Below are 23,404 nucleotides of genomic sequence, written 5' to 3'. Positions count from 1 at the left end.
ACCTCCCACCCACTGGCCTGTGATCTTCCTGCATTCAGCATCATTGCATGTGTGTGTGAGTCCGAAGAGGAATGTATACATTGGTTATTGGACATACGGACTAATTTTGGACTTATGGGCTTGATCTGGACTGGGCTGGGATGTTTTCTTAATATACAATTACTTTTTAACATAAAGCTTTCTTATACACATATGTGTATATGTGGATTTGTTTCTCTAGTCAAGTGGATTTAAGACAGTTCCTTACCAGTAAGGCTGGTGAGACTTCCTCTTACGTACTTTGGATATGCCACCGGGAAGGACACGTCCCCTGGAGAAGGACATCATGCTTGGGAAAGGGGCAGCGAAAGAGATGATGCTCCTCAACCAGACAGCTCCACACAGTGGGTGCCACAATGGGATGACAGGTAAGAACAATTGTGAAGATGGCACAGGATCAGGAGCTGCTTGTTCCGTTGTGCATGGTCACTTGAGTTACAGCCCACCCACAGCGCCTCCCCACAAACCCTCTGGGAGTTCACCTGCTACCTTCAAGGCTGGTGGTTCAAACTCGCCACCAGCTAGTTCGGTGATGAAGCTCTCACCTCCTGTGAAGAGTTAAGATGGTCTTTTTTTTTTTTTTTTTGGTTCTGTGAGGTTTCTCGGGTGGGTAATACCGTGGTTCTTGACTCCCCATAAGAATTCATGCCTAAACCTGGTTCGTAATCCAAGGTATTTTATCACCCCAAGGGATGTTTTTTATGAAGGATGGGAAGAAGTTTCAGGTTTTACAGTCTCAAAAGGGTACACGCTATTTTCAGAGAAGTGTGACCAGCAGCGCGGTAGCTGGGCTGAACTTTACAACTGGACTCGTGCAGCCTCGTGGATCAGCACACCCCCAGTGAGGCGCTGAGGCCAGAGAGAGCGTGGCACAGCACTAGCAGGTGCTGGAGCGAGGTAGAGAGAACAACCTTATGGCCGCCGCGACGGTATTTTAAACCTCTGGCTGGGGAGGCGTGCTTCAAAGGACTGCCTGACCCCATTGGCTGTGCTAAACCCACCTGGGTGGGGTCATGAGCCTGGGCCTAGTTTGGGCAGACCAGGTGTACTGCCCACCTGGCTGGGGCCTGAATTGGAGCATGCCCAGTTTGGAGGTCTTCCTGGATGGCTAATGCTCGCCTGATTTCCTTCCCAACCCCCTCTAGGGGGGCAGAGAGGGAGGCTTAGCACACATGGGAGGGGCAACCCGTCGTCTCTCAAGCCTCAGTTTCCCAGAGTGAGTGATGCCGCCTGGTCGCTGGCACAATACGGGGCACGCTGACTCGGGAGGGAGGGCGCCCCTGCGCGGTCCTGGCTGGGGCCTCCACTCGGGTGCCCATTGCCGAATTTAAACGCAGAGCTTCAAACCAGGCAGGTGATCTCGCAAGACCTCGGTTCGAGAGAGGTGCCAGCTCTTGGGAACGCGGAACTGGGTCGTGCGCGCCGCGGGGGGGTCCGGGGGCGTCCGCGGCTAAAGAAGGTGCCACACGTGGGCCGAGGCCATGCGCCTTTATTGGTAACCCGTGGGCCCTAGGCCTGCATCACCGGCCGCGACTTCTCCGCCTGCAGCTTCACTCCGGAGCCCGCGAAGCCGGTGCCGCCCTGCCAAGGGAGATAGGGCATTAGGGACCCGGCGAAAGGCGAGGGGAGGGGGCAAGGGGAAGATGAGAAAGTGAGGGGACTGCCCCCCCATCCCACCGAGGGGAGAGAAGAGGCCTTAAAGAAGGGCGGAGGGGCAGGTCCCAGAGAAGGTAGGCTGAGTTGGAGAAGAATGGGGCCCGAGGGGTGGGCTAGAAGGGGTGTGGTCCATTAGGGAAGGGGGGTGGGGGGACTGTGAGATGGGCGCGGGGGACAGGAGTCTGTGACCCAGGAAGGGAGACCTGGTCTGGGTTGAGGCCACAGGCGGCCAGGAACCAGAGTGGGGCGTGGTCCCGGAGGAGGTCCCAGGTGAGGGCGTGGTCGAACATGGGGCGTGGCCCGACGGAGGGGGCGTGGCCCGACGGAGGGGGCGTGGCCCGCCGGGGCGGGGAGGAGGGGAGGGCCCAGAGAGTGGCCTGGGCTGCTCACCCGCTGCAGTGTGATGATGTCGCGGTCCGTGAGTTTCTCCCCGTTCACCGGGTCCACCATGTCCTTGCGAATCAGCTTCTCCACGCACTCGAGGGTGACCACTGCCCCCCTGGGATACGAAACGGGGCCACGGTCGGTCCGCGGCCAGGCTGCCCCAACGCCATGTCCCCCCCTGCGGGTCACTCACGAGGGCCGCAGCACTGCGCAGGGCGTGGCGTTGCTCAGGCTGTCCCGGGTCACGGCGCACACGTAGCGCTCGCTGCGCGTGATGAGCCCCACGCGGTCCACGGAGCTGTCCAGCGGCGTGAAGCGCACGGGCGTCAGGTCGGACATGCGCAGCGGCTTCCCGGACATGGGGCAGGTCACCTTGCGCGACTACGGGTGGGCGAGCGAGCGGGCCGCAGGGTCAGCACGGACCGGGACTGGGAGGGGCGCCTCCGTGGCTTCCCCTGCGAGGGTGGGAGTGGGGGCACGGGCACGCGCAGGGAGGCCGCTCACCGGTCTCTCCAGCTTGGTGGCCTTGGCCTCGGGGGTCAGGGACGGGATCCAGAAGCTGGGCAGCGCCTTGTCCTTGTCCTTGCTCGCAGGGCCCGCGCTGGGGCCAGGCTGGGCCTCATCTGGGGGTGGCAGAGAGGGGCTCTTAGGCCGCTGCCCGGGGAAGGAACCCGCCCCGTTGGGCCCCGCCCCAACTGAGCTCACCTGGTCCAAGGCCTGAGGCGACTTTGGGTGTGAAGGGGTTGAGGGGCCGGCTGACGATGGTGGCCTCCTTCTCCAGGAAGCAGCGCACCTGGTCCTGCTCTGCTGCCCGCTGCAGCTCCTTTCGCTCCTCCTGCTTTGCGCCGCGCTGCTTCTCATAGGCCTGGGGGCGGGCAGGCGAGGCATGGGGGGCAGTCAGGGGTGGGGCAAGGAGCCTGCTGCTTCTCTGGGTTTCACAGGCCCCAGAGGGCCCTGAAGGGCAGGCTTGGTGAAGCCTGGCCACGTGTCGAAGTCCCTTCATGTCCCAAGCATCGCTGGGCTGCTAACCCACTGGCTGGGGGTTCGAATCCCCCCCCCCAGTGGCTCCACTGAAGAAACAACCTGGTGACCTGCCCCCACAGAGCACACACACGGCCTAGGAGACCCAGCGGGCCAGCCCACTCCTGCAGGCGGTTGCTATGAGTTAGAAATCAACCTGACAGCAACGAAGCGCCACAGGCCCGCTTAAGGGAAGAGAAAATCCACTGAGAAAGCATTGACCAAGGGCCTGGGGCCACAGGTGGCAGGGGGGCTACACGTTGTGCTGCAATCTGAAAGGTCAGCGGTTTGAAACTACCAGCCACCCCATGGGAGAAAGATGGGGCTTTCTACTCCTGTGAAGAGCTAACAGTCTCGGAAACCCACAGGAGCGACTTGGCTTTGTCCTCAGCATCCACTCGACAGCAGGGAGTTGCGTTTTTGTTGTGGGCTCACAGCCATCGAGTCGATGCCGACTCAGCAGCCCTATAGGACAGGGAAGAACTGCCCCTGTGGTTTTCTGAGACTGTTTGCTCGGAACAGAAGTAGGAAGCCCCATCTTTTTCCCAAGGAGTGGCTGGTGGCTCTGAGCTGCAGTCTCTGAGGTCACAGGCCCAGCCATGTCACCACTACGCCATTGGGGCTGCTTTGAGGCGGCCATGTCTAGGCTGAAGTCTGGTGGGGGGGGAACGTGTGAGAGGGGTTTACCCCACAGGAGAAGCCAGACGACCAGCACTCCTGGCAGGAGGAAGAGGGGCACAAAGGTCCACAGGGGACAGGGAGAGTGGGCTCGGGATGAGAGCCAAGTATCAACACCACCCGCCCCGGGAGCACCTGCACGCCTCGCCCGTCACCTTCATCTGCCGAGCAAGCTCCTTTTTCTGGTGCAGGATGTATTCCAGGATGGCTTCACGCTCGTACAGGTAGCCGTCCGGGCTGCAGGTAGAGGTTGGGCAGGAAGTAAAGGTCTGGCCCAGGTCAACACCCAAACCAGTCAACCAACCTACCCACGACCCCTGAGTTGATTCAGACTCATGTGGAGCCGAGACAGGGCTTCCGAGATGGGCAGTCTGTGCAGGAGCAGACAGCCTCACTGGTTTCCCACGGAGTGCCGGGTGGGTTTTGAACCGCCAATCTTGGGGTCAGCAGCCCCATGCCTCACCTACAGGGCAGCGGGGCCAAGCAGCACATCGGTTTCCTGTCCGGGCACCCCTGACACACCCTGCAGATACCAATGCACTGACTGCTCAGCTTAGTGCTGTAGACACACCGTTTTAACAATCGTAGCTTTGTCATAGCTTCTGGTGTTTTGCAGGGACATGTCAGAAAAAGGTTCTGGGCTGTCCAAACCCTGCACCTTCCTACAAAATGCTATGGCCCTTATCCTGCCCCTGGGTGGGTGGCAACCTTTCAACCCCCTCTACCTGGGACCTGGGGATATGCGGTATCAACATGAGGGGCTAGAGACCAAGGTCATTCACGTGGGCAGCTCCACGGCTACCTAACCACAGCCCAGGCACCAGGCTCGAGTGAGCGTCCCAGGTTGGCAACCCTCGTTGCTAAGAGACAAGTTCTGCCCGCACGACACTGGGAGGTCAGGTCATGGGATGCTGGTGCCTGGTCTCTCCCGGACTGTGCCCGGGCGCCTTGGACCTTTGCTGCCTCTCACTGCCTTCCGTATGATGATTACCGGAGGCCTGAGTGGCATGGGGGGTAAACACTCGGCTGTGAACGGGAAGGTTGGCAGTTGGAGCCCAGCCGCCACTCCTTGGGAAGAGAATGAGTCAGAATCCATGCAGGGGCTTGGTGGCAGTGATTTGACACTGTGAGCACAAGTTCTGCTGAGTCCTTCCTGTGACTCGTGGCCCCGAAGGCTACCCCTTAAAGATCCCCTCACCCACCCCCGTGTCCAGCCAGGGGACAGCCTTGTCTTGGGGCTCTCTCTCTAACCCTTTAACTGAGCATATACTAGGACCAACAGTAGGAGGCAGAGTGGGGAGTGGGCCAGTCTGTCTCTTCTCTTCCAGGCCCTCGGACCAGCCCAAGGATAGCAACCAGGTCCCAGCTGCGGACACCAAGGGTCTGTCGGGCCACGTGGCTTGCCCAGGATTTCCATGCTCCCCACCCTGTGCCCAGCTCACGTGACAACAGGGTCGTGGCAGGGCTGCAGGGACAGGCAACAGCAGTCAAAGTCCTTCACGGCATCCCGGCTCAGTCGAATGTTCTGGGTTCCGTAGCCCGAGGCCGCTGGGGACAGAGACGGGGAGGTGAGATGGAGGGTCAGGCCTGTCCCAGCCCGTGCTGCACCTCCTTGCCCACACTGACGGTGCAAGGTGAGGAGTGAGCCAGCTCACCCGCAAGAAGCAGTGAGCAGTTGCGTTGCTCGGGGGAGGGCTGAACGGCTGAGTGGGGCAGTGAGTAATGGATGTGTGAGCCCCCCAGGGTTAGGGCTGAGCGTGGCAGCCTGAGCGTGGGCTGTGAATGGGTTGGCGTGAAAGTGTGCACTGGCAGAGAGAGAGAGAGAGAGAGAGAGAGAGAGAGAGAGAGAGAGAGAGCTCCAAGCCAGTGGTGCAAAGCATGGTGGGGCCTGCTCTCCCCTCTAATACCTGTATCCTTCTTCTTCTCATGGTAGGTGTAGACGGCACCCGCCGTGCAGTTCTTGCCGTGCCGCGTCATCCTGGGCACAAGGGGCAGATGTCAGACCGGGTCGGGTGGGCAGAGGGAGCCCCTCAGCACTGAGCTGCCCTGGGGAGAGCAGAAGACCAGGGAGCCAGCAGAGTGGGCTGACCCAGCGGCTGTAACGAGGGGCTCAAACGAGAACAGTGGGTGGATGACGCTAAGGGGCCCTGGTGGCGCTGTGGGTGAGGTGCTGGGCAGCAACTTCATCTTTATTAAAAATTCCCCCCAAACTTTCCTTTCCTGGTAGAAACCTGAAATACAACACGTCAGCTGCTCCCAGAAGGCTCCTATGAATTAAGTGGTCGTGCTCAGAGTGGGGAGTCCTGGTAGCGGAGTGGTTACCATTGGGCTGGGATCCAGGAGGTCCGCGGTTCGAAACCACCAGCTAGCTCCCAGGGAGAAAGATGAGGCTTTCTACTCTTGTAACCGTCCCCAGTCTCGGAAGGGAGTTTGGTTTTTATTTTATTTCGTAGCGTAGGAGAAAAATGTGGAAATTAACTCAGAGTTCTAGACCAGCCCACGCGGAAGGGTTGGGTCCCCCAAGACGGTGGCCCTCCCCTTAAAGGTCTGGATCTCAATGTAGTCCCCCGAGTTAGAACCGTTAACCAGTTCAGATCAGAAGGGCGGAGGTATGAAGACGGCGCACAGGGAGGAAGTGGGAGAGGGATGGGATTGGGGGGGGGCACATGTGTGTGTAAGTGTCTGCATGCGAGGCCGTGATCTGCTCTGTGAGCATGTGCCGCGGGCACAATAGAAACGTGACAAAGGACAGGAGACACGTGAAGCACACAGCTCCCTCTCCCCCCGACTGGTGCCTTAGGCTCAAATGACACTTTTCCTTGTTTTTCTCCTCTCCAGCGCGCATTTCCATACACTAAGTGGAGGCTTGACTTAGGGGTGCCCTTCTGAGGAGCTTGGGCAAATGCGCAAGAGGGCTCTCCAAAGTCCGTGGGCAATCCCCATGACGTCTCAATCCCATTTGTGGGCCAACTTTTGGGGAAGACTGGTATGTAGTATGTTGTTCCCACATGCCGTCCGTCTGTCAAGATGGAGTAGAACTACCCCACCGGGGTTCCCGGGTGTCAGCAATCCCTCCCTGCTCTTCTCCCACTCCCGCCCACAACTCGGAGCCACTGGGGGGGCATGGATCCCCCACTTGGCAGTTAGTGGCTGAGAACTGAACCCCTGGGGCTCCTTGTGCCCCTGAACTGGTTCTGACTCGAAGGGATCCCACCCGCCATGACACAGTAGAACTGTCTCCTGGGGTTTCTAGCCACCAATCGTGCAGTTGGCACCCGAGCGCTTAACCGCTGCAACACCAGGGGCTCCTCCAACCAACGTGCGCATTCACCCATAGGGCGCCTCCAAACAAGATCTATGTGTTTGTCGTTCCAGAACATTCTCTTGGACCCCCTTCCCAGGCAAGGCGCCCCAGAAGCAACCTGCTCCGCTGATCTGGGCAAAAAGCCCAAGCTCACCCTGTCTCTCCCCTGCTTTCCCCTTGCCCCGCCACCGAAGGTCTGTACCTTCCAGAGCACCCCCTCTAGCCCCGGCCCTGGACTTCCGCCCAGCCAGTCCTGCCCCGCCCCCTCGTCAAATGGTGCCCATGAAGGTCACCTCCTCATGCCACACACACCCCCGACTCTATTCTTAGTTGTCAACTGCCTTGACCCGGGGTGGTATTTTGGCGCCGGGCACCCATTTTCCAGAGCTCTGGGCTTGTCATGTGGCCAGACCCAGGGTTTCCAGGCTTCTTGGTTTCACACTGGGGTTGGTATCCCCCTCCCAGAGTGCGGGGAGCAGCAATAAAGGTGGGCATCCATTACCAGGTAGGGAGCGATCAGGGCAACGAGTCCCAAAGAATGTTGGGAGGTCACAGTAGCCAAAAAGGGGGGTGGGGTGGGTGCAGAAGAGTCAAGTATCCATCAACAGATGAGTGGGTTGGGTGCCATGCTGGCATGAATAGTTGGTAACCCCAAGGTCAGTGGTTCAAACCCATGGTGGGAGAAACAAGCCTGTCCGTCTGCTTCCACCCCCCACCCCCCACCAACCACATGGGGTTGATCTACTCTGCCAAGCGGAGCCTCCAAAGTCACACGCCAACGACGGAAGGACCCACTGTGGTAAGTTACACGCCACCAATGGAAGAACCCAATGTGGTACAGAGATCCGAGCAGAGCCTGTTGTTCAGCCACACGCCCTCATTAGCACCCAACGTGGACTAGCCTTTGTGAAAGAGGCATGGTGAGTCTCCTCTAACTTCACAAGGAGGGAGGAGAGTCATTAAGGGCAGTATCCACGAGCCAAGGCTGAGGTAGAGGCCAGACATCCCTCCTCTCCAACCTTGCCACCGGTTCTGACCCCAAGGGTGCCTTCCTCTGCATTCTCTATTTCCCTGCGGGGCTGGCAGTGATGCACAGAACTCACAGGTCCACTCGCAGGGATGGAGTTTCTCAAAGAAGCTGTCGTCGTCACTGAGTGACACCTTCCCAATCATTCCTATGTTTGAGCCCACCACAGCAGCCACTGTGTCAACCCACGTCATGGAGGGTCCTCCTTTTTGCTGACCCGCCTACCAAGCACAATGTCCAGGGACGGGTCCCTCCTGATGACATGTCCAAAGCACCTAAGACTGAGTCTCACCGGGCACACGCCATTCTACGGAGCAATAGGCTTCTGTTTCCCACAGGACAGAGCTGGTTTCCCCACTGGTCACTTTCCTTTCAGCCATGACACACAACCCAAGTTAACTACCTGAGAATCAAGTTTCACCTCCCATATACCTTCATTCTTAATTGTAAAAAGGTCTGTTATTCCCAGGAGCCTAGAGCTCTCGTGCGACAAATCCCACTTCTGACACCAGCTGTTTGGAAGAAAAAAAAAGTCGGGTGGAGGCATCTGATTTCCTCTAACATCACAACGGTGGGAGAAGCACCATCAGCACCAGCCCAGCGCTGATTACTCCTATCGGATCAGACATCACCAACCTAATTCTGACGCCCGACCTCCCTCCTCCCACAGCACTCCCTGGCTGTGTCACACTTGCTGGGTTGCTGCTCTGTCCATACAGAGCTCACAGACTATACTAATGATTATGGGTGTAGTAGGTGAGTCAAAGGTCACACTGGGCAAATCTTCTGTAGAAGACTTCCTCCTGTGTTAAGGAGCACAGAGGACCTGCCCCACGCCATGGTGCTTGCAGTTGCCTCGGATGTATGTGAAAGTTGGACAGCGCGTAAGGAAGACCAGAGAAGAGTCGTGCATTTGAAATTCGGTGTTGGCAAAGAATGAGGAAAGTATCAGGGGCTCCCTGAAGAACAAAGCACAGAAAAGATGGCCGCAGAATCCTGAGATCAGCAGGAGATGGCCTAACGGGCTTCCTAACTCCTGTGTGTGGGGACAACCTTCACAACTGAAAGGGGGGGGGGGATGTGTAATTAAAGCATCATCAGATGAGGCATGCAAGGGCTCACCTCTTCCATGGAGACCAACCAGAGAGTGTCAATGTGTTCTCTCAGGCTTATATACTCTTGGGGCTTGCAGGCCACATCATACACATATGTAACAGGAAGGGGATGGGTTAGAAGCATATACAGGACAGGAAGGGGATGTGCCAGGGACATACACCTGACAAGAAGGCACGTATGAAGCAAGATGGGTGGGTCCTAGAGTTAAGATGGCCCCCTCACCTTGGTCCTCTCTGAGCTTGCTTGACCCTAAGTGTCCCTGAGCCCTCCTGCAGAGAAGCAATCTATGATCCTTATCAGAAGGGAGTGGGCCATACTTAGGGTGTGGTGGGGTGATCGATCTTGATGGCTAACAATCTTCAGGCAGATCACCTTCAAGCACATCCCGTAGTAGCAAGCATCTTAAAACTGCAGGCACCAACTTAAAATTGGCATTATGACAGGGGCACACTGTGGGGAATAACTTCAGTTGGGAGAATGTGGCTGGGATTCATCTTCAACTCACAAGCGTGCAGGCCTCCCTCCACGAGAGTCTCAGCTTCCCAGCCTCCTTCACTATGAGCGTAGAGAATTTGTCCATACGCTCTCTTCCCGGTTCTCAGTTTCCCACACCCCTGGAGTGAGAAATCTACACTCACTGACTCAGAGAAAGAGGGGAGAGAGGAGGGGCTAAGAGCCTTCAGGCTGCCTCTGCTTCTTTCCAGCTCTCACACCTCCTGGTAGTATAGCTGTCTCTGGGGTCTAAGAGGTTCTCAGCACAGGGACCCTGGGTCCAAAAGACAAACCCCATTCTTAGCTCTTCTTTCTTAGCAGTGGTGAAGTACTTCCTGTCCACCTCTGGGATGACTCCTTTTAAGCCTTATTTGCATGGCCCCACTCCTACATGGGTGCCCTATACCTGATTCATATGAACAAGCTGTCAATTCCCTTGATGGACCACAAGCACCTTAACTGCATAGCCCCATCTAATCATGTGATGGCCATCATGAGACTGTGGCTAGAAATGCCATATAGAAGCAATCCATTGTACCACAAGTGTCGACACCTCGTGCTGAGTGAAAGAAGTCCGACAGAAAACGCAACATATGTTTCCCTTCATATGAAACACCCAGAACAGGCACACCTGGATAGAAAGAAGTAAATTAGTGGTTTCCTGAGGCTTGGGGGGTAAGGAGCAACAGGGAATGAACTGCTGATAGGTACAGCGTTTCCTTCTGTGGTGGTGAAAATGCTCTGACTTCTAATTCAGACAAACCAACATGAACGCCCTGAGTCAACCAAGACAAAAAGGTAGGTTTGAGACAATCGCGGGATTTGTGTGGATACATGTGGAACAATAGACTACCGATAAGGACCCCTGGAGTGTCATGGCCAAAGTCCTTAGCTGCCAACCAAGGCCCAGCAGTTTGTGCCCACCAGCTGCTCGGTGGGAGAAAGCAGTGGCAGGCTGCTTTCCTGAAGCGCCTCAGTCTCGGATAACCTGTGGAGCATGTCTGTTCTGTCCTATAGAGTTGCTATGAGACACATCATCAAGGGTACCACTGGGTTGCTATGAGATGCATCAAGGACACCATTGGGTTGCTATGAGATGCATCATCAAGGGTACCATTGGGTGGCTATGAGATGCATCATCAAGGGTACCATTGGGTTGCTATGAGACGCATCAAGAACACCATTGGGTTGCTATGAGATGCATCATCAAGGGTACCATTGGGTTGTTATGAGAAGCATCATCAAGGACACGATTGGGTTGCTATGAGATGCATCATCAAGGGTAAACATTGGGTTGCTATGAGATGCATCATCAAGGGTACCATTGGGTTGCTATGAGATGCATCATCAAGGGTACCATTGGTTTGGGTTGTGGCTTGTTTTTGAAGGAGTAGTCCTCTCTTCCCGCAGACACCCCCTCCCCGAGCCTGGAGCTCAGTGTTTCTGTAAAGTGTCATCGTGAAACTAGGGTTGTATCAGAAAACCCCCAACCAGTTGTGGTCGAGTGCAACTCGTGTGTCCGGGTAGAAGCGCATTCCACACTATTCAATGACTGTGATCTTTCAGCTGAAAATGGCCTTTGTTTTTCTCCCCCATGTGTTTAAGGGATGGATTCAAACTCCCAACCTTTTGGGTTAGTAAGCTACACTATTTGTCCCACCCAGGGTCTCCTGTGTAAGGAAACCTCCACCCCACCCTTTTTTGTTGTTGTTGTTTTTGACACCAGCAACCTGACATTTTTAACAGTGAAGTGCCAAAGGCTGGGAAAGCCTTTCATATGCTTGTGTTTGTTTAAAAACACGATTCAGCTAGTGTGGGGAAGCAGACAGTCTGTAAGTCTGAGCGCTGGGAAAGGGGTGCTGGGGCCACAAACAGGTAAGCTGCTAACCCAGAGGTGCTCCCTCTGAGCCCACCTGCCACTCTGTGGGAGGAAGACCTGGCTCCTGGAAAGCCTCCCAAACCCAGTCCATTCGAACTGATGGTGACTCTCCCTGATGGAAAAACCCGCCCATCCAGGGTTTTCCTAATGCTTCTCCCAGTCAACCTGGTGGGTGCTTTACCTCCCGCACCACCAGCGCCCGTTTCCACACAGATTCCAAATCCACTGTCATGGAGATGATTCTGACAGCTGCCTACTTCTGGGCTTTTGAGAGTGTAAACCTTTAGGGGAGCAGGCAGCCTCATCTTCCTCCCACGAAGCCGCTTGGTGGGTTTGCAACACCCATCTCTGCAGTTAGCAAGTTCTTTTGTCTCATGGGATGTTTGAATATTTTCATGTTATACCGCACCCACATTGCAGCATAGCGACCCTGATCGGGGTTCCAGGGGCTGTGCTGGAAGCAGACTGCCCCCTCTTAGTCCTGCGAAGTGGCTGCTGAGTTCCAACCATCAGCGTCAACGCTTAACCCACGGCGCCAGAAGCATTTCAATAAAGAAGACTGAGAGCATGCACTGAGAGCACCCCTCAAGACCCAAGTTCACAACGAACCGGCCTACAGCACGATCAGGACGTGAGGGGGTGGCCACTACACAGTCCGGCCCTCCTCCTGAATCGCCTGCTGGCCCCATCACAGTCCGGAAAACTGACCAAGAAGAAGGGCGTTCTTCCTCAACGGCGAATCCTTGAAGCCCTGGGTCTCCCACTGCCCTTTCCCCGGCCCGTTGCCATTTTCCACACCGAACTACAACTCCCATGATACATTTCGATTACGACCGGCCCACTGGAGTCCGTCTACCTTCAGGGCATGCTGGGAGGTGTAGTTGTTTTACGAACTTGCGACGCCGGGAACGCTCTATTAATGATCGTGTTCAGCAATCCCGGTCTCCATCAGGACCGGAGGACCGGAGCCCGAGGAAGGCAATCCCAGCGACACTATCCCATCAGCATCTGGAACTCACCTCACACCCGCCTGTGCGTCCCTTCGTCGCTTCTCCGACTGTGCCCAACCACCGGAAAGGAGCGCGATTTCCCCCTCCTCCGCCCCGCCTACTTCCGCCAGGCAGCAGCTTCCGGAAGTGAACTCGCCCCTAGTGGCGGAGGTACTTCATCGGGCTGGGTAAGTCCTCTCTTCTTCTTTTCCTCCCTCCGGAAACGTGAGCGCCCACTCAAAGGGTTCCGGTCGGTACCGAAAGCCCGCGTTTATTAGTATTCGAGGCACCTTTCAGCAGTAGTACTACGCATTTTACTGGGCGGGCGATTTCCTGTTTGATCCTAAACCCGAGTTTAAGGAATTACAGGCCCCCTCAGAGATGGGGCAGCCCACTTTCCTACATATATATGCATATATGTATATGTATATATCATCCACTTTTTAATGGTTTTTGCTGCATCTGAAGGGGCAATTGAAGGGGCAAGATGTCCTTACTCCCATTTAGTAGACGGGAGTCATTGAGAAACGCAGACATCAAAGCCGTTCAAATCACACTCAGAAAACAGGAATTTAGTACGGCACCGCCCAGCTATCCCCAGGGACCAGGCCACTCAGTTCCCGTCAGTCTCTAGATACCTAAAACAATACTCTTAATAAAAATAATAACAAAACCTGAATATTTTATTTCTTTAGCTCAGCCAGGCGATTGGACGGTGACAGGACGGAAGGCGGGGGACGCGTATGCAATTCCCTTAGGTACTCCAAAGGTGCCAAAGACCCCGTTTTCTCTGTGGGGTTCTTGACATTAGGCATTTCATCGAAGGTCCCTTTAAGTACATTGTCCCTTTCCTGAGTACCGCCCTGGGCAGGTAAATAGTAAGCCACGCCCCTCAGCCAGAAGCCAGACTCAGGTTACTAGGAACAGGGGGGGGTCACCCTTCCTCCCTCTCCCTTTTCCTTTGCCTATCCCCCCCCCCCACCTCCTCCCCTTCACAGCTGGCCACAGCTGCCCAAGGAGGCCCGCCCCCCTCTCCGGATCGAAGTGGACAGGACAGTGCTCACAGATCTGGGCAGGTGAGTATCCTGGAGGCAGAACCTGCCTTAGGGACCCTGGTGACCTGACTCTCTGCCCTCCTGGGACTTAGAAGTGTCAGGCTCTTGGCCCAGTTGTCCAGGACAGCTGCCCCCATCCCACCCACCACCCACCCCCATCAGTCGTTCCCCTGGAACTGGGAGCGCTTGCTGGGTTTCTGTTTCTGTCTCTCCCGTAGTCTTTGCCCTCTGTGGGTGGATGTGGTAGTGATCTCAGAGAAGGGTGGACCCGTACATACTGCGTGGAGGTTGCCAGGACTCCCATTACCAGCTGCCAGGGGAAGCCAGCCCCTAACATCATCATGGGTCCGGCAGGTGCAATTGTACAGTGATAATAAGTAAAGATTATAGTAAAGTTATAGAGAGCATGAGAGATAGAAGAGAAATATTGAAATAAATGGAGTCAGACACAATTCATGGTAGCATGCTCACCTCAGCCCCCCTTAGTGGCCCACATGGAGGGAGAGAGAGAATCTTTAATGCTAACCAAGGCTTTTATATTCTCTGGGGACATGCAAGCCCCCTAATTACAGGTGAAGACATACGTTACAGGAAGGGGTTGTGCTGTAGGTAATACAGTAATGGAAGAGGGTGATCTAGGTAGGGGGATCCACGCAATAGGAAGAGGAGGGATTGGTGATACACATGTGGCAAGATGGGCAGATCCCAGAGTCAGGATGGCAGCTGGATCGCCATAAGAACCATTATCAGTAGGGTGTAAACCCCACCTACAGGAACCAAGCTAATGGTTGCAAGCTTCAGGGAGAAGTAATCCATTGTCCCCAGTGGCAGGAAGCAGGCCCATCCCTGTGGTGGGGCAAGACAGCAGTCTGGCAGCGATTGCCTTCAGGGATGTCTGTAAACATCTGACCTCCCCCCACAACCAGCTGAGGAGCTTAAGTTCTAACTCCCTGCAGGGAAAGACCAGCACTGGAGGCCCACTGCCCAGATCACTCAGAGCATGTCTCTTCTACTTGCAAAACACTTCAGCATGAACTTGGGCAAGCTAGTTTACCGCATATACTCAATCATAAACCAACCCGAGTATAAGCCGAGGTACCTAATTATTACCTGAGAAACCAGAAAAACTGATTGACTCGAGTATAAGCCTAGGGTGGAAAATGTAGAAGCTATTGGTGAGTTTCAATAATCAAAACAAATGAAAATAAAATTACTAAAAATTGAGACATCAGTGGGGTAATGTATTTAAATATTTATTTTAAATAAAAACATAAATAAAAAGACAAGTCGTTTAACATTCGTAAACCAGCACAGTAAGTGGAAAATAGGTTCAACAAAAACAATAAGGTATCAACAATGATACCTTAAGAGTACTGTTCCCCGAGCTCAATCAGCAACCAAGCAAAAATGTAAAGAGTTAAAATCCTTCAAAACTGGATTCCTCATCACCATCCGTATCCCAATGCAGAGCTTCAGCTGGTGTGAGGTCATCATAGACGCTGTCCTCACTGAGATCGCCGTCATCACCACCACTGCTGTCATTTTCATACAAAGCGCAGTCTTCACTGCCATCCATAGCATTACTAATACTACATTTCTGGAAGGCACGTCGCACCATGACTTCTGGAATGTCTTCCCATGCATCTCGAACCCACTTTGCTATTAACTCTATGTCAGGCTTCATGAGATTTCCTCCTTTTGTTAGTCGGGCTTGACCAGATGACATCCATTCATGCCACATCCTTTACACACGGTCTTTAAAAGGCTTATTCAAAGATACACGTCATAGGACGGCTCTGATTGGTTAGATGTGAGTAAACAAATCTTCAAAGCCCTGCAGTGTCAGGGGTGGGGGGGACTTTGAATGAACAGCGGAGAAATGGCAATCACCCTTAACAGGCGCTCATCCCGTTACCTGGGGAGGGGGGGTGGGCAGTGAGATGTTACACCTCGCTGGGGTACCACTGACCCGTGTATAAGCCGAATCCCAGTTTTTCAGCACATATTTTGTGCTGAAAAATTCAGCTTATGCACGAGTATACACGGTACTTCCTCGGCCCATCCGCTTTCCCCTCTGTAAAATGGGCATAGTAATCGGAGTCTTGTGCAAATCAGGACCCCTGTGGGGTGGTAGTGGTTAAGTGTTGGGCAGCTCACTGCAAGGTCAGCAGTTTGAAGCCACCAGCCTCTCCAAGGAGGAGGAATGACAAAACGGGGACTACCTACTCCCCTGAACAGTTTACAGCCTTGGAAACCCACAGGGGCTGTTCTACGCCGTGTTATGAATCGGCCGCAAGTGGCTGGCCGTGAGTTTGGTCTGGGTTGTCCGTGAACAGCTTGGAATAGCAGCCAGCACAGAATAGGCTGGGCTAGACTGGTTAGGAGGACTTTGCTTTGGTCCCCAGAGGCTGACCAACTATACCACACCTGGTTCTAGGTGTCCACAAAATATGAGGGGCCACCCCTCTCTACTGCTGCTGTACCTGGGATTGACCACCTGCCTGGACACCTCTCCCAGTGGGGAGCACGATCAAGGTGACTGTTTTTGGGGGAAAGAGCTGGGGGTCCAGGTGGTGCTAATCTTACCCTGTTCCAGAACACCAGTCTGGAATCCAGGCGCCCACCCCACTCCTCCCTCAGACCCAGGAGTCTCGACCTCCAGCCCTCTCTCCCTCAGACCCAAGAGTCTAGGTTCCTCAATGGCGGTCCCCCTGCCCCTCCCTCAGACCTGGAAGTCTGGTCCTCAACCTCCTCCTCCCTCAGACCCAGGAGTCCAGGCCCCCAGCTTCTCCTCTTTCAGACTCAGGCCCCTACATCTCCATCTCCGGTCCCCCATACATCACCAGTCCACTTCCTTCATGTCCCCAGTCTTAAGGACCCTCCCCATCTTTCTCTGCCCCTCCTGTCCGTCCTTTGAGCCCAGAAGTCTTCCTGGATACCCCAGAGGCCCAGAGCTTCCTGGGCAGCCGCAGGCGAGTGCCCAGAGCCAATCACTGGGACCTGGAGCTGCTGACACCAGGGAACCTGGAGAGGGAGTGCATCGAAGAGCGGTGCTCCTGGGAGGAAGCCCGGGAAGTCTTCGAGGACAACACACTGACAGTGAGGCTCCAGACGCTGCGGTGCACCCTGGGGCCCCAGGCTCTCCATATCCTCCAGACCTTTCAACTCCCGCCTCCCAGGGGGCCGGGGTGGCGGTGTTCTCCAGCCCTGATGGTGGGTCATACCTTAGACTGATTGCTTGGAGTCAGCGGTTTGAATTCCCCCCAGCCTCTCCCTGGGAGAACGCTGAGGCTGCCTGCTCTGCTCGGGTCAGGGTTCACAGTCTTGGAAACCTCCTGCTCCGTCCTGTAGAGTCCCTAGGGGGTCTCAGTCAACTCAAGGGCACTGAGTTGGGCGTTAGGGCTTTGCTGGGTGTTGCCTAGCTGGATCTCCAGGAGAATGGCTTTTGACTCCAGTCAAGAGAGACAGTCTCGGAAACCCACAGGGGCAGTGGGACCCCCACCCTATAGGGTCACTGTGAATCAGCAGGGCAGGGAGTTGGGTTTGGTATGAGCTGGGTGAGTCCCCAACTGATGTGCTTCCCCACCCCTAACCCCCACTTCCTTCCAGGAGCGCTTCTGGGAAACCTACACCCACAATGGCAAAGGAGGTGAGTGCCCCCCCTCACCTTGCTCAGTTAAGGCTACCCCTTCTCCATGGAGACCAAACCAGGGTCCCCATCCCCCTAGGATGTCTGCCTTCCCAAGACCACACTCCCTGAATTGAATTCCAGAATGGGGCTGTGGAAAGCCTCCCGCTCCCTGCCTGAGACCACCCCCTGCCCCTCATCCAGGGAATTGTGGCCGGGTTGAGGGAGAGGTGACATCCAGAGCCACCCTTTTGGTGTTCTGCCACCTCAGCCCCAAGGCAGCTGCGTTGCTAACGAGGGCTGCTCCCTAGCAACGGAGACTGGCCAAGCCGGGGGCATCCTTACCTGACCAGTCCACCCCCTCCCCTCTGAGTTCTGAGGCCTCCCCCGGTGACTGCAGCCTTGTTGCTAAGGGGGGCTGCTCCCTAGCAACGAGGGCTGGCCAGGCCAGTCTGAGGAAGTACCTGGCTAGCTGGCTTCCCCTCCCCCACAGCCCCATCCAGTCTGGGCCTGGTTGCTAAGGGGGCCTTCTCCCTAGCAACCAGGCCTAGTCAGGCCCAAAGACCCAAGGCCTCCTGCCCACTGTAAAAGACACACACACGTCCCCATCCCGGCACAGATGCCCCACCCCCTTTTGGCATGGTTGCTTGCAGGGGGGCGAGGGGGGAATGCACCTTAGCAACAGGCCCTAGTTCCAGGTTGCTCTGCTCACATTGGCTCCTGGTTGCTAGGGGCGGCCCCTCTTCCACTACCCGCCCAGAGAGGCCTGCTGCCACCCTGCATCTACCTGACAAGGGTCCTGTCTGCGTCCGCGGGACGGGCCTTGTCTAGGCTAGTTTGCTAAGGGGGCTTAAGAAAGCCCAGGGGCCCTGGCTGGAGGAAATAAAGGCCAAAGAAAGCCCACCCAAACCGCCTATCAAGGCCGCACCAAGCCTGAGCGCCCCGCCCACCTGCCCTGGCTCCTCATTTCCTTAGAAATGAGGCTTTGGGTTACTACTGGAGGGGATGGGAAGTGGGGGGTGGCAAGGGGGGGGAGCCTGCACCTCCCAAAGCAGTTCTTCGCAGGAGTTTTCATTGTCACATAGATTCCCCCAACTCATTTGGCCGACCGCCCCCCCCCACGTTTCAGGGGGGGGGAATTAAGTGCCTGCCCCTGTCCCTCCCCCAATTAAAAACTTTGATAAGAGAGATGGCAATCCAGGATAAAACAAGAGGTATCCACCCTGGGGGGTGCCGTGGGTAGCCTGCTGGGCTGCTAATGGCCCAGTCCGCTGTTCGAAACCACCAGCCGCTCTGCTCCTGGAGAAAGAGGCTGTGAAACCCACAGGGGCAGTTCTACCCCAGCTGTGGGGTCGCTGTGAATCGGCGTTACACTCCGATGGCAGTGAGTTTTGTTCTTGGGAGAAGAGAGAGGCTGGCACTGCGTCCATGTCCATAGATCCCAGGGCTAGGGGAGCTCCGCAAAAGCCGATCCCTCCTCTTTCATCCCGAATGATGGGCGATCCCTCAATCCCATGAAGGTTAGGTTTGGCATTGCCCAAGGGGCTGCGAGTTTTTTTGTTTTTGAAAATGGGGCTGTAGGCCACGGAAGTTTGGGAATCTTCGCACTGGGCCCTTTTTATGCTAGGACCACAACTAGAGTTGAATGGGGCATCTGCTGTTGGGCACGCGGCCACTTGCTGGGGGAGCAGGGTGGCCACGGGCTTCCAAGGTCTGAAAATCGCAGCGTCTGCGAAGCGCTATAAAGCAAAGCATCCTAAAAAAAAAAAACTAGGTTGGCCCGTAGAGGGAGGAGCCTCGGGCGTGCAGCGGTTAGGTGGTGTGTTTGAATTTAAGAGCTGGGTCCTGTGCGCCCCACCCCATCGAGTTTGAATTTCATAGGAATAACCAGAGGTTGTCTCTGCTTTCCTATACATGCACCCCAAACCTTTCCTGGACCATGCTGTCGTTGGGTGCCAGCCATTGCGATCTTAGCCCCGCCTTGGGACATCTTCACAATGATTCCGAAGCTTGAGCCCATGGTCAGCAGACAGTGACACAGGCCACAGGCCCCCTGTCCTTGCGATCTGTGCACAATCCATTTATACTTTGATACAGCTGATGTCACTGAAATGTCCCCCCAGTCCGTGAGCCCATCCATCTCGTTCCCATTTCTCAGAGCAGCAAGCCCATTTCAGAGAAGTGGGTACGGTGAATTGCTTGAGGTCTGACGGCTAGGAAGTGCACCACCCCCCCCACCCCCCACCACCCCCCCGCCCTCCCTGACTTCAGAGCCCTTTCTGAGGACATGAAGCAGGGATACTGGATGTTCGGGTAATGCATGGGGTGTGTTTCTGGGAGGGGGTGGTCCCCTGAGGCAGTGACTTTCTCTCCCCTGCCCCTCAGGGCGCAGACGTGTGGACATCGCTGGCCTGGCAGTGGGGCTGGCCTCTGGTTTTCTTATCATCATCCTGTCTGGCTTGGGAGCTCTCTGGTATCTGAATTACCGAAGGCGCCGAAACCGGCAGTCCAGTCCTCAAGAGTAAGGGGGCTTTGGGGAGGCTGGGGTGGGGAGAAAGAGGGGAGGGAGAGCCAGTGGACTGGAGGGTCTACTTGCAGAATGGGCTAAGGGTTGGTGGGCACCAAGAAAGACCTGAGGGGACATTGTGTGCACTGTGCCTGCTGGTGGCATCTGCTGAATATCTTTATGTCACTGTGGTTGTGTGAGGGAGCTGTGTCTGCCTGTCTGTCTATACCAGATACATAATAAAAACCTTATATTTTTTAAAAGTAGAAATAAGGAGCCACAGTGGGTTTGTTGATTACAGGTTGGGCTGCTAACCACAAGGTTTACAGTTTGAAACCACCAGGCACTCCAAGGGAGAGAGATGAGGCTGTCTGCTCCCATAACAGGGGACAGTTCTACTTCGTCCTTTACGGTTGCTATGAATTGGAACTGAGTCAAGAGCAGTGTTTTGTTTTTTTAATCATTTTATTGGAGGCTTGTACAACTCTTATAACAATCCATCCATGGTGTTAAGCACATTTGTTGCCATCATCATTCTCAAAACATTTGCTTCCTGCTTGAGCCTTTGGTATCAGCTCCTCATTTTCTTCCCCTCCCTCATGAACCCTTGATAATTTATAAGTTATTATTTTGTCATATCTTAACACTGTCCGACGTCTCCCTTTACCCACTTTTCGGTTGTCGATCCCCCAGGAAGGAGGTTATATGTAGATCCTCGTAATTGGTTCCCCCTTTAAGGGCAGTGTTTTGTTTTGAATCATTTTATTGGGGCCCTTACAGATCTAACAGTCCGTGATTCCATTAGATCAAGCACAATTGTACAATTGCTGCCACCATCTGCTTCAAAATAGTAGCTCAGCTGGTGCATGGGATAAGGAGCCGTCATGGCCATGCTGGGTAAACCTTGGACTGCCAACAGCAGTGTCGCCGGTTCTAATCCACCAGCCACTGCTATGAAGAACTTACAAACACCTTGGAAACCTCAAGGTCGCCAGGAGTCAGAGTGGACTCCAGGACTATAGGTTTTATTGCCTAAGGCATACTTCTAAGGGACCCTCCCTTAGGAGTTCTGATGGTGCTGTGAGGTCACCACTGGGCGGCTAACCCTACGGTCGGCAGTTCGAGCCCACACCAACTGCTCTGAGGGAGCAAGATGTGGCAGCCAGCCTTTATGAACCCTGACAGCCTCAGAAACCCACAGAGGGGGTTCTGCTCTGACCTACGGGGTCACCACAGTGACCACAAGGGTCACTGTTGGCTCAGTTTTGCCTTATGTCAACCTGCCCTAAGGACACAATGGTTAAAGCGCTCAATTCCAGCCCTAGAGATTTGCAATCCGAAGCTGCCCAGTGGCTCCAGGGGTGGTTAGGTGCCATCGAGCTGGTTCTGACCCAGTGTCCTGTGCCTGAGCCCGCTGTTGCAGCCACTGTGTCCGTCCAGCTCCTTGGGGGCCTTCCTCCTTACCGCTGCCCCTCCGTTTTACCAAGCATGGTGTCCTTCTCCAGGGACTGTCCTCTCCTGACCTTCTGTCCAAAGTAGGTACGAGCAAGTCCCACCATCCTGGCCTCTGTCAGTAAGGAGCGCTCCCACAATACTTCTTCCAAAACCGATAAGTGTATCCTTTTTAACAGTCTGTGGTACGTCCAGTATTCTCCGGCACCACGATCCAAATGTACCCATAAGGTTTACAGCCCAGAAAACTCTATGGGGCAGTTCTAGCCTGCCCTATAGGGTCGTGATGCATCAGAATTAACTCGGAGGCAGGGAGCTGGTTTGGTTTGATAGCCTCACGGCCATCAAGTGGATGCTGAGGCCGTCAGTCTTTCTGGAAGCCAACGTCAAAGCCTGTCTCCTTAGAGGTGTTTTCAAACCATAGACCTTGGGATCAGCAGGTGCCCCGCATGTAATTCACTAAGCTACAAGGGGTCCTTCGACTTAAATGTTTTTTAAAGGTATTTGTTGTTTATCTGGGGTTTTGTTCCTTTGTGGCGTGTGGGTTCTGCAGTGTGTGTGTGTGTGTGTGTGTGTGTGTGTGTGTGTCTGTGTGTGTCTTAGTCTGCCTCTCGGTGGGAGAGGGTGGGAGCGAATGTATGATAGCATGAGAGAATGGGTCAGGGGCTTGCCATGCGATGGAGGAATTGGGAGATGTCTGCAGCTAGACTACTTCTAGTTGCGTTGGCATCTGCATGTGCCTGTTTCTCTGTCTGTCGGTGTCTGGGTGTCTGCGTGGGCAGGGCTGTCTGCCCTCGTGGTCGCCTGCCTGGCCTTTCTCTGGGGCAGGCTGAGTTGAAGGTGACCCTTCTTTTTTCTCATGCCTGCCACCTCCAGCCCTTTGCCCCCTGCAGTCTTGTCTATTCGGATCCAACCCCCTTCCCCTGAGTCTGTCTGTCCAGAGACTTTCCTGGCTAACAGCACCTCCTCTCTGCCCCCAGGGTGGTGCTCATCAGCCCCCTGGACCCGCCGACGCCCCTGCCCCCACCCCCACCTCCAGGCCTCCCCACCTATGAGGAGGCCCTGGAGGCCTCCGGGGTACACGACGCACCTCCACCCCCTTACACCAGGTACGGGGCGGGGTTTCTGTCCATGAGGCGGGGCTCGGGAGGGGGCGGAGGGCTACGTGGGAGGTGGGGCCGGGACTTAGAACGTCGGGTATGTTGTCTGGGGCGGGGCCTGGAGCCCTAGGCGGACGGGGCGGACGCGATGGTCTAGGGGCGTGGCCCAGCGTTGAGTGCGGAGCATTAGGAAGGTGGGGCTTGCGCCCAGAGAGCCCTGGGATTGGCTAAAGCGGCCAGGATGGGTGGGCGTGGTCCTGGCTGATGGGGAGGGGCGGGGGGGAGAACAGCCGGGTCTTTGACTCTCCGTTATGCCCCTCCCCTCACAGCCTCAGGAGGCCTCAAGACTGAAGAGCAGTTTCAGAGCCGGGTTCCCTGGACCGCCCGGTTCTTCCCGTCTCCGGAATCTTCCAAATCTCTAAAGATCCGGGCCGAGCCGGTGGGCGTGGAAGGAAGGGTCGTCTAGCTCGAGCCCGACACTCGCCCCGAACGGACTCACACTTGTCTCAGGCTAGCGGGCCCCCACGGTCTTCTGATCGCTGGCACCGACCAGCCCCGCCCTCGGACCCTGGCGCACGGACCAGTTCTGCGGACTTCTGTGTGGGCAGCTGTGACCCGTAGCCGTCGCCCTCCAGTCCCACGGGCCACGCACAAGCAGAGCCCCATGTACGCACACGCGCCCAGGGGTGCTTCACAACCCGGGGAAAGAAAGGGGGTCGGGGGCGCATACTAGCAACAAGGTTCTCTCCCATTGCCTCGGGGATGGGGGTGGAGACTGGATTGAAGCTGTTCTCCCAAATAAAGACCATTTAGGGGAAGAAAAAAAAGACTTCAAAAGCCGAAACAATACGGAAAAAGAAAAGCGTAGCCGCGTTCCCGGTCGCCTCTGAGCGCGGCGGAGCTGCCTCTCAGTGCAAACGCTGCGCCCTACACCCCCAGGCCCTGCTTGCGCGCGCTCTCTTCCTCTCCCTCTCTCTCTTTTTTTTTTTTTTTGCCTTTGCACGGGATTGTGGGAGGAAGCGGAGCGCAGCCAGACACCCCGCCGCCCGCCCCCCCTTCCCCTCCCCCCTCCCCCAGCC

General features: G+C 55.6%; 2 protein-coding genes across 7 annotated transcripts; one reads left to right on the top strand and one right to left on the bottom strand.

Annotated features, from left to right (window-relative positions):
* Positions 1–711: 711 nt before the first annotated feature.
* NOSIP (nitric oxide synthase interacting protein) lies at positions 712–12,714 on the bottom strand. Of its 4 annotated transcripts, none has more exons than XM_075536932.1 (9): positions 12,615–12,714; positions 5,685–5,755; positions 5,220–5,325; positions 3,933–4,014; positions 2,785–2,944; positions 2,584–2,702; positions 2,273–2,460; positions 2,086–2,194; positions 712–1,620 (listed from the first exon to the last, which is right to left on the bottom strand). In XM_075536932.1, the coding sequence occupies exons 2-9, from the start codon at positions 5,752–5,754 to the stop codon at positions 1,549–1,551; spliced, it is 906 nt and encodes a 301-aa protein (XP_075393047.1). In that variant the 5' UTR covers position 5,755; positions 12,615–12,714; the 3' UTR covers positions 712–1,548. The 4 variants fall into 4 exon arrangements, with proteins under 4 accessions (XP_075393047.1, XP_075393048.1, XP_075393049.1 ...); XM_075536933.1 differs by having other exon boundaries at positions 5,685–5,823; positions 12,615–12,647; XM_075536934.1 differs by lacking the exon at positions 12,615–12,714 and adding an exon at positions 12,452–12,592.
* Positions 12,448–23,358, top strand: PRRG2 (proline rich and Gla domain 2). 3 transcript variants are annotated; one of them, XM_075536936.1, is made up of 9 exons: positions 12,448–12,772; positions 13,280–13,342; positions 13,583–13,660; positions 16,077–16,174; positions 16,563–16,738; positions 17,249–17,288; positions 19,653–19,788; positions 22,206–22,334; positions 22,655–23,358. In XM_075536936.1, the coding sequence occupies exons 4-9, from the start codon at positions 16,090–16,092 to the stop codon at positions 22,674–22,676; spliced, it is 588 nt and encodes a 195-aa protein (XP_075393051.1). In that variant the 5' UTR covers positions 12,448–12,772; positions 13,280–13,342; positions 13,583–13,660; positions 16,077–16,089; the 3' UTR covers positions 22,677–23,358. The 3 variants fall into 3 exon arrangements, with proteins under 3 accessions (XP_075393051.1, XP_075393052.1, XP_075393050.1); XM_075536937.1 differs by lacking the exon at positions 13,280–13,342; XM_075536935.1 differs by having other exon boundaries at positions 12,736–12,772; positions 13,280–13,660.
* The last annotated feature ends 46 nt before the right edge of the window (positions 23,359–23,404 follow it).

Source organism: Tenrec ecaudatus, chromosome 18, assembly GCF_050624435.1.
Source record: "Tenrec ecaudatus isolate mTenEca1 chromosome 18, mTenEca1.hap1, whole genome shotgun sequence".
Classification (NCBI taxonomy): Eukaryota; Metazoa; Chordata; class Mammalia; order Afrosoricida; family Tenrecidae; genus Tenrec; species Tenrec ecaudatus.
The sequence above is the reverse complement of the archived record's forward strand: the minus strand, read 5'-3'. Positions and strand labels throughout refer to the sequence as shown.